This window comes from Seriola lalandi, unplaced genomic scaffold (genome assembly GCF_002814215.2).
Source record: "Seriola lalandi dorsalis isolate HSWRI2012SDOR001 ecotype SW California unplaced genomic scaffold, Sedor1 jcf7180002054524, whole genome shotgun sequence".
Taxonomy (NCBI): Eukaryota; Metazoa; Chordata; class Actinopteri; order Carangiformes; family Carangidae; genus Seriola; species Seriola lalandi.
The window spans coordinates 2410808-2420610 of record NW_019525077.1 but is presented as its reverse complement, the minus strand read 5'-3'; the positions used below and the strand labels follow the sequence as shown (position 1 = coordinate 2420610).

At 46.0% G+C, this 9803-nt stretch overlaps 1 protein-coding gene across 1 annotated transcript in view; it reads left to right on the top strand.

Moving 5' to 3' along the window:
• wdfy3 (WD repeat and FYVE domain containing 3) overlaps positions 1–9803 on the top strand; it is a 76309-nt gene that overhangs the window by 52539 nt on the left and 13967 nt on the right. The window contains exons 36-43 of the mRNA XM_087176082.1: positions 684–844; positions 2949–3178; positions 4146–4255; positions 4773–4955; positions 5829–5983; positions 6074–6151; positions 6399–6629; positions 9373–9541. Of these exons, the coding sequence (XP_087032208.1) occupies positions 684–844; positions 2949–3178; positions 4146–4255; positions 4773–4955; positions 5829–5983; positions 6074–6151; positions 6399–6629; positions 9373–9541 (1317 nt within the window). The remainder of the gene's footprint in view (positions 1–683; positions 845–2948; positions 3179–4145; positions 4256–4772; positions 4956–5828; positions 5984–6073; positions 6152–6398; positions 6630–9372; positions 9542–9803) is intronic.

Below are 9803 nucleotides of genomic sequence, written 5' to 3'. Positions count from 1 at the left end.
CCCCCCCTCCCCGTACAACACGATCCAGCCTCACCTGCCAACGTCATCATTTCACATCCATCTTGAATCACAAACACAAAAACCTCCTGATCATTTTCCACGATCACAGATTTTCCATCTCACCTTAATGTCACCTGTCAGACGAGCAAACACAGAGGACAGAGTCACCTTCACATTCACCTGGATTCACCTGGAGTTTGATGACGAGACAAAAAATGTCTCGGGTGAATATCCTGCACAACAGCTTGAACCGATTTCTTATTTGGCTCGGTGAGGAGCTTTAATGTTTGCATCATGAGTCAGCAGATCACAGAGTGGTGCAGAGAGAACTGCAAACACCTTCAGCTTCTTACAGGATTCCTGTTTCCTGTAGTCTGTGTTTCTAGATAAAGAAATTAAATATGTTTTTGTCTTTTGAACTCACAGCCAACTAGAAACAACAAAATAATCAAATCAATCACATATTCCTTCCTCAAAACTAATTTCTGCTGGTGCATGAGCTTTTTTAATTTCTCAAAATACTGATGTTGTCTTCATCCCTCTCAGCACTTCCCTCGGTTTTGTTTATTTATGTGACTGCTTTAATTGCGTTGTAAAAAGTGGACATTTGAATAGATTAGACTGATCACTGTCCGCGGCCCCTTCATGTGCAGGTGTGTAACTGTTTCTCCGTCTCCGTGCAGGCGAAGACGCCTCTCTGCCGCTCAGCAGCAGCGGCAGTTATCAGATTCTGGTCAACAACGTCTTCTACTTCACTCAGCGGGTGGTGGACAAGCTGTGGCAGGGCATGTTCAACAAGGACTCCAAGCTGGTGGTGGACTTCATCGTGCAACTCATAGGACAGGTACAAAACAGAAACCAGCCTCGGCCTGTTCTTCACGGTCCAGAGCGAATGATTGTGCTGCTCGGGAGATAGCATATAAAGTCGGTGTTAGCTAGACGGTTGCATGAAGTTAAAACAAGAGTGAAGTGTCTTGATTGAAGAACAGAAACCGTGAGAAAACTCTAGATTCCCACTTGGAATAGTTTCAGCTGAAGGGATGCAGACTTAAAAAAATATAGATATATATTTATTTTTATCCACTGTAGCAGCTGCATGTGGAGACGGTGACATTTTAGTGACGTCAGCCGCCACGCACTCGCAGGCAGTGCGTCCCTGGCGTAGAGCAGAGTAGCCGGAGGCATACGACCTTAAGAAGCCCGACTGCGTTTATAATAAAGCTGAATGATATTAGACTTTTAAATGATCTTCTGCTTCGTGCAAGAGTCAAATTATAGTCGACACACTCATCAAACGCAGAAAAATGCGGATCAGGATTCGGCCGGTGCCTTTGGTAAGAGACTGGACAGATTTCTCCAGAGCGGCCTGAGGCGGACAGGCGGACAGGCGGCGGCGGCGGCGGCGTCTGCCTTCTCTGCATGGAGAAATAAAACAGTCCTTCTGCGAGTCCTCTGCCAGTTAATGCAAACAATGAACTCACTCAGGATTGAATTAGATCCGCAACGTCCATCTGACGGCACATCCACTCACTCGTTGGAGCCAGTGAAAGCACAAAACACGGCTGTCGCTCCGTTCAGAGCCCGAATGACAGGTGTGTGTTTGTTGTTAGTGACGTGCTGTTTTACTGTCTGTATTTATCTGCTGTGTCTGTGTGAGATTCAGTTTATCTGAGTGAAATTATCTAAGCGGCAGCCACGATAAGAGCTGGTCCAATTCTCTACATGAGGAGGAAAGGAGCATCAGAGCTTCCTATCTTATCTCCTTCAGCAGAGGAAACACTGCACCTTCCTTTACCCAAAGGAAAGGAGAAATGCCGTCCCACAATTCCTTTGCCCGCCGCAACATTTAAAGCGACCACACCACTGTAGTTTCTCCACGACAGAGACACTTAAATGTAGAAACAACAGAGCAGCTGTTTCATGCTTGTGACTCGACCCAGAACTGATGGAAATCCCTCGTCTGATCGACCAAAGCCCAAATCCATGAATATAGATTTCTTCTCTTTCACATCTGTCCAATTAGGAGTCATCATGAAGAACAAGCTTAATAATATCTCATCATAACAAAAGACTATATTATATTCATAAATCCCCTCAAATGAATTTTCTCTATTTAACAACTGGATAAAAAAAGTCAAAAGCACCATTGACCTTACACTCAAAGCTCACTCAAGGAGTCACGCGCCAATTAACTGCAACTGGTCGGCGGAGGCGTGCAGCAGCGAGGCGGTAATTCTAGCTCGAGTAACGTCACGTGTGGACTTTTGTCTTCCACGCCTTCTACACACTTCAGTGCAAGAGAGATTAGGAGATTATACTTTACTATACAAACCAAAACTGCGCCGCCGTGTCTTGGAAATCTCCCAGTGTGCCATCCACTCGATGCCGAGGCAGACACAGGTGGAATCAGAATATATTTACATTTCATTTCCTTTTTGACTTGAAATATCAGCACCCGGAATCCAGACAGCATGTGGCTGTAAGACACTCCCACCGCAGATGTGAACAACTTAAAACACACATACACACACACACAGAGAATCGTCTTGGGTGTCAGGAAATAGTGCAGCAGCAAGCAGAATGTAAAGTAGAAGTAGTAGGATATTAGCTCTATACTCACATAAGTAATTCATAGCCGTGTGTGTTTCCACTTTAAAGTCCTTAAGCAATCCTCTGCTCAGACGGTGTGACAACAACAAAGGTACATTCACAACCGTTCAAACAACTTAGCCCAGTTCAGCCCCGGTTGCTCAATCAAATCTTCTTTCTGCTCAAGTATTTCCACAGCAGCTTTATCCGCAGCGACGTAACAGTGACTAACTTTTTCCCTCCGCTGTATTTCCCTCCTTTCTCTCGTTCTAGCGCTCGCTGATATAGAAACAACTTTCCCCCTCTAACCTCCCGCGCCTGTTTGTGTTCCTCCCCCCCTTCCCCCTCTCCTCCTGCAGTCGAAGAGGCGCTCCCAGGGTCTTTCCCTCGACGCCATCTACCACTGTCTGAACCGGACGGTGCTCTACCAGCTCTGTCGACCCCACAAGACGGTGGCTCAGCAGGTGGCCCTGTTGGACGCCCTGCGTGTCCTGACCGTCAACCGCAACCTGGTGCTCGGGCCAGGCAACCACGACCAGGACTTTGTGGCCTGCCTGGCTCACTGCTTCATCTGCCTGCACAGCGGCAGGTAAGAGGGAGAGGTTCTGCCGTCGTGGGCAGGGTTAGGAGTTAGTGTTGGATGGAGGCTTTAAAACAAGGCTGCTGCCATTTTATTTAAAATGTATTTTAAGAGACTTTAAGTGGATGATGCATCTGTAAACTCTCAGTATATCACTGAGCCCATGAGGGACAGGCCTCCATGTTGACGAGCTGAGAGGAATAAACTAACACTAACTGTGATCAACATAATGATCAACATCAGGCTGTGGCGGCTGCACACAGACGGTGTCTATTAGCCAGATCAATTAATCAAGTGCCAGATTAAGGGTAATTACAATACCAGCCTCAAGCGTTTAAACCCAGATGACTAAATTCTCTGCAGATATTTTCCAGTCATGCTGGGAAACTTTCAACATAGAAACATCAGACGTCGTCACTACAAATAATTTCATAAGGAGAAATGTACATGTAAACTTCACTATTTTCCAAATCTGACACAAATGTGTAAAAACAGGACGAATGAAGACTTTAAGGCGAGTTAACCTGAGGCGTTAATGTATAGAGTCGAAGCAGAAGACCTGTATTTGCTTTGAAGCACTTTGTGCAACATAAATCGCTAAATGAAAAACATGATTGTGAAAAAATGAAGAGAACAGGACGAATCGAAGCCTTTTATACTTAGTTTTTAGCTCCGCCCGTGTGTTTGTGCACAAGTTACCACACATTTTACACCCCCTTTTGTTTTTCATTGGACTGTTCTTGTGCTCGTGCATGTCCCTGGCACAAATACGGACAATTTCCCAAAATGCAGCAGGTGGAAAGGAGACTGAGTTTCCCTCCATGCTGGGAACACAATATGCGTTAATACAACACACTGTGCAACAGCCGAGCGCAGACTCATCTGCTCCAGTGAAGCCAAACAACCCACCCCACCACCCCCACAGGTCTCTGCATGGCAGTGTTGGTACTGAGCCGCCGTGTGTTTGTTTCTGCAGCAGCGTGGAGGGCTTTGGCTTGGAGGCGGAGGCTAGGATGACGACCTGGCACGTCATGATCCCCTCGGAAAACGAGGCCGACGCCACGCACAGCCACGACGTCAGCGAGGGTGAGACTATTTATTGAAAACAGAAACATCTGAGATAATAAATGAATGTCTGTTTCAGCTGGTTCACGCTCATGTTGGCATTTTCTTCCAGTTTTTCTTGATGTTGTTTTTAAAGCTCGCTCAGGTCGGATGGGCCGTGTTTGAATTAATTTGACATGAGGGGATATTTTGTGAAACTGTGACAGAAAAAAAAGATCCAAGTTCAGTCTATTCATCGTTCTGACTCTAGCTGCATATAATCCACAGACAGCTGCGGGGGTTTAACATTTATTAGAGGTGATATATTTTAACATGTTTTGGTTCACAAACACTCTCAACTCTGTTATTCAGAGCTGGTGTCGGAACAAGGGATTGTGGGTGTTTTCATGCAGACTTGAGGTGTAATACAAACATACTGAGCATAATGAACATCATGAAGGAGTTTTAGAGATGTCACATCAGACTGTAACTCACGTCACTGTCAGATAGCGGCGCAGCGCTTCATGTCATTAAACCTGGTTGTCGTCGGCGCTCGCAGGGCGGCAGCTGCTGCTGAAGGCGGTGAACCGCGTGTGGACGGAGCTGATGCACAGCAAGCGTCAGATGTTGGAGGACATCTTCAAGGTGTCTCTGCCCTGTAACGACAGGGGCCACGTGGACATCGCCACAGCCCGGCCGGCCCTGGAGGAGCCGGCCCTGAAGAGCTGGCAGAACCACCTGGGTGAGGGGAAGAGAAAACACACACACACACACACACACACACACACACACACATACAAACATAGAATCAGCTGTGCCCGTCCTGCAGTTGTGGTGTCTTTTATTCCTTTATTTATACATAACTAGGTCAACTTTTTGGGAGAGCCTCTTGTTGTTTTTCAGAGGAAATACTTTCATCTGGAGCCCCGCCTGCACAGCGTTATCAATAAGTATTGTAACCAGATATTCTGAGAAATGTTCTCTAGTTTTGCAGAATTTCCTGTTTTCTGGGGAGTATTTTTTAAAGGTCCCATCCAGTCTAAAGGTCTCTGTCCATGTGTAGTGTGATTATAGATCAGGTCTAGCTTCTATATTAATACTGTGAAAGTATCAAAGCCTCAGTCCACAGAGAAATGCACACAGCCTGTATTCAGAAACTGAGCCTTAAAACCAGCCGTCAGGACTTCTGGAACTTTGTGATGTCACAACAAAGCAGTCACCAAGCCCCGCCCACCTTGACCCAACATCCAAACCTTGCAGGATTTGGTTTCTCTGAGTGTTTTTACCTGAAATCTGCTATATTTTTATTGGATCACTCAGGAAACAGTCAGCGACCTGTTGTTACTAGAGCTCCAGAGAGAAGCCTGAGAGAGGAGATGTAAAACTACACTGAGATGGTTTTTTAGTTCTTAAAACCACAAATATATCTTCTCATGGATCAACACTTCAAATAAAACACAGAAGAAGAAGAAAATATGAAGCTTTAATTAGAAATTAATGCAAATGACCTTGACCTTGCACTGAGGTGGAGGCAGAAATCTCAGGTTGGTTTGGTTGTAAATAAACATCCCTAAATGTAATTGTTCTTTTTGTGCTCCTCTCCTCTGCCGTTCAGTCCATGAGAAGAAGTGTATCAGTCGCGGTGAAGCCGTGGCACCGGCGACACAGTCCAAACTGTCCAGAGTCAGCAGCGGCTTCGGCCTCTCCAAGCTGGGCGTCCGCCGCAACAAGAAGGAGAACAGCCTGAACAAGAACAGTCTGTCGGCACAGGTAAAACACACGAAACAACCCACAGTCACTGACGCACAACATCCTTAAACTTGAACTGATTCATCACAGCCTTGTGTCTCTGATCAACAGGAGACCTTCCAGTGGATGTTCACACACATCGCCGTAGTTCGAGACTTGGTGGCGATGCAGTACAAAGAATATCAAGAGGTACAACACGTGCATCGTTGCTCGATTGGAGAGAATTAATCAAATTGAATAAAGAAATCAAGCTGCTTTGTCAGAGATGATGCGTCAGCTCGGTTCTGCTGAGAAAGCAGCTGTGGGCGTGTTGTGTAACAGCGCAGTCAGGATGATGCTGCAGGACAGTAACTCGAATAATAACAATGATCTATTATTTATAGCAGCGTTTTTTTTAAGGCGACTGACCTCGTCCGTCCCCTACTCTTTCCCCCAGCGGCAGCAAAACGCCCTCAAGTACGTGACGGAGGAGTGGGCGTCCATCGAGTACGAGCTGCTGCGCGAGCGAGGCCTCTGGGGCCCCCCCATCGGCTCCCACCTGGACAAATTCGTGCTGGAGATGACGGAGGGTCCCTGCCGGATGAGGAAGAAGATGGTCCGCAACGACATGTTCTACATCCACTACCCGTACATCCCGGAGACGGAGACGAACACCAACTCAGCACAGGTACTCCGCTTTTAATATGGATTCTCATCTTCCCATGATCCTCTGCAGCAGTGTTGGGTAACATTAATGGCCTCAAGGTACATTTTCCTCTCGGGAACGAAGATCACAACAAATGGTGAGAACTACATTGCATGCAATATGGTTTTTGATCTCTGTTTCTCCACCTTCTAAATATCTTAACACCAACACAAAGAGACTCCTGTCATATGCACATTTTATATACTTGAACCCATGCCCTCACTCACAGTGTAACATCAGACATTCATGTGACTCAACAATGATCATGCATTATGTTAGAAACAGCAGTAAAGAGAGGCTGAAATTATTTTTCGGCGGCATTAAAATTCATAACTGACGTATGTCGACGAGCGATTCCCAACCTGTGGGTTAAACATCCGCCTTGACCATATGATATCACGGTGACAACAGATGTGAGGCCTCGTGCGTCTTTTTATTCAGTTTATCTTGTTCCTTTTGTTCTATGGTCACAGACGTATCTGAGTTTAATTCATCTGCCAAAACAGATTCAAAACTCACAATATTCATAGTAAAATGTTCTATAGATATTGCGATAATTTTGTTTTTTTACCCGCTGAACTGCAAATATTTCATCCCTCATCTCAAAACGAAATGTACTATAAATATTTAAAACAACAGATTCATATGTTAGAAGTCATTTTCTCCATTGTGTTTGCAGCAGTGGTCTGTTGTCGTCCCCCCCCCCGCGGAGCGGTGCAGGAATAGCTCTCCTGAAATAGATCGCCGTCATGTGAGGAAGCGACACCAGCAGCCGGCGGCTCACTTTTCCTGGCACCGCCAAGACACATTTAGCTTTGTTTGCTCTACAAATAATCCCTCCTCTGTGTTCGCCCACGGGCGCCTCTCCTCGCTCCGCCGTGATTTTTCTGGTCAGGACGATACAGAGAGAGAGCGCACAGTTAGATTCGTGTCAGTGTCAGCAATTTTGAGTTTCACATTTTAGGTGTTTAGCCGAGGTTCTCGCTCAGGGGTTATTACAAGAATCTCCTGATCATCATTAATATAAACAGTGATTAAATAAAGGTTAAGGTGGCTGTGTTTCTGTCAGCCTGGACCGATCACACCATAAACTCTGTCTCCAAAGATAGGTTGTCTTGTTAGAGCCCTTGAGGGGAGTTTTCTGGCTCGTGGCTTCTTTCAAACCGCCATTTTTAATTAAGTCCCACAGGCCTGGTCATGATATATAATTCAGACAGGCTCAGTGAGTCGTCGTAGGATGTTTCACAAAAGCCAAATACACTTGTGCCCTCCAGTTCAATATCATTATCTTCATCCTTTGAGTGTTTCAGCTCAGCCACGTTTTGCTTCGTCACAAAACACCTGAAGAATCCCCAGAGTTCCTCTCAAGGTTCATTTTGTATAATTTGTCCTTTGTTTACTGATCTACCACATGATTTTACACTAAGACAATGAAGCTTAATACCGATATTTCTGTGTGTACATGAGGCTCATCTGAAATGAGACCTGCTGAGTACAGTTACCTTTCCAGAACATAATATAATGAAATGTGATGTTGAAATTCAGCTTTAAATGGAACCAAAACGTCAGAGGAACAGGCCCCGTACATTACGTTTTACACACGATTAAAAACACCTTGATTTTTACATGGAATAAAGAAACTTCCAGGTTGTCGAGCTCTTCAACAGCAGGCATCGTTAGTGGCTTTTACATTCTCATTTCTCACCTCTCTTTACCTCCTCCAGCCCTCCTCCACCTCCTCTTCCTCCTCCCCCCCTCTGGTTCCCCTGATACCCTCAGCTCTGGCTGGGGTCCTTGTCCGCGCTCAGGTACATGGGTGAAGCGTTCGCTGCTGCCTGGTGTGACTGCATGATAACGTGTTTAAGGACACTGCTGCTGCTGCTGCTGCTCCTGCTGCTCAGCTCCGTGTGCGATGTCACACTGCAGAAAAAAATTTCACCCACTTGATTGAAAGTCTTATCAGCAGCCGCGCAGTTTCAACTTGGACTTCTGTATTTGCTTTGTCCTCTTGCCTCTACTCAGCAATCAGGGAGCTGCCCGCCTCCTCGTGTGACATACGATGCTTTTAACGAAAAATTCGAGGAAGGAAAGAAAAACGTTTTGTGTGGTTTCTGGACGTGTTTGGTGACGCGCATGTTCTGCTGCTGCTCCTTCACAGTGACGCTGAGGTCACAGAAACACAGCAGAGGCGTGTGACCTTGCATGTGTGTGCGGAGAAACTGTGAAGAAACGAAACCATGACTTCAAACGGTTTTTGTGCAGCGATCTATTTTGTGTGTAACTGAAGTCATTTTACGTCCAGAGGTTTCTCCCCTGCGCCGCTGCTTTATTTAAAGTTGCCTAAATATGATGCACTAACACACAGCTGGGACCAGTGACGATAAGGTTAGCAAACTGACTTGTATTAGCTAACATTAGCACTTGTACCAGCACTTCTAGAGCTGCAGGTGAACTAAGGTATTGCCTAGGTGTGCGGTCCTGTCAGGCGCTCCTTGCTCTTCCCTTCAAGTTTTCTTTTCAATTCCAAATTTTATTGTCAATGTGAAAAAGTTACTAAAACAATCTGAGGAAAAAATCTGAAAGGGATAACGATAATAAAACGTCTTTAATTAAAAATATAAGACTGCTAACGTTACTCAACCAACCCCGGAGTGAGTCGTCCTACAACATGCGGTGTGCCACGTGATCTTACCTGCTTCTCATCATCCTCTTCCTCCCTCCCCAGAAGCCTCTGCGGTACCGGCGCGCCATCAGCTACGACAGTAAGGAGTACTACGTGCGTTTGCTGTCCGGCAACCCCGGCATGTACCAGCACTCTGTGGAGCACAGCACGGAGGGAGAGACCACGCAGCACGAGCCCGAGCACGGAGAGGACACCATCGCAAGAGTCAAAGGTGCGGACGCTCAAAATGGGTCACACTGTTGGTCACATGGGTTAAAGAAGAGAAGTTGTTTAAATAGTTGTTTAAAATGAGCTGATAATTTGAGCAGATGCTGCAGGGAATAAGAGGCACAGACTCGTGCTGACCTGGAGTTCTGGGACAAGCAGAGTTTAAGTGAAACTCAAAATGTTGCAGTCGTTGCAGTCCACTTGATAGTTTTGTCGTACACACGTGATGTCTGTTCAGCGCCCGTCTCTGTGACTCTGTTGTGCGC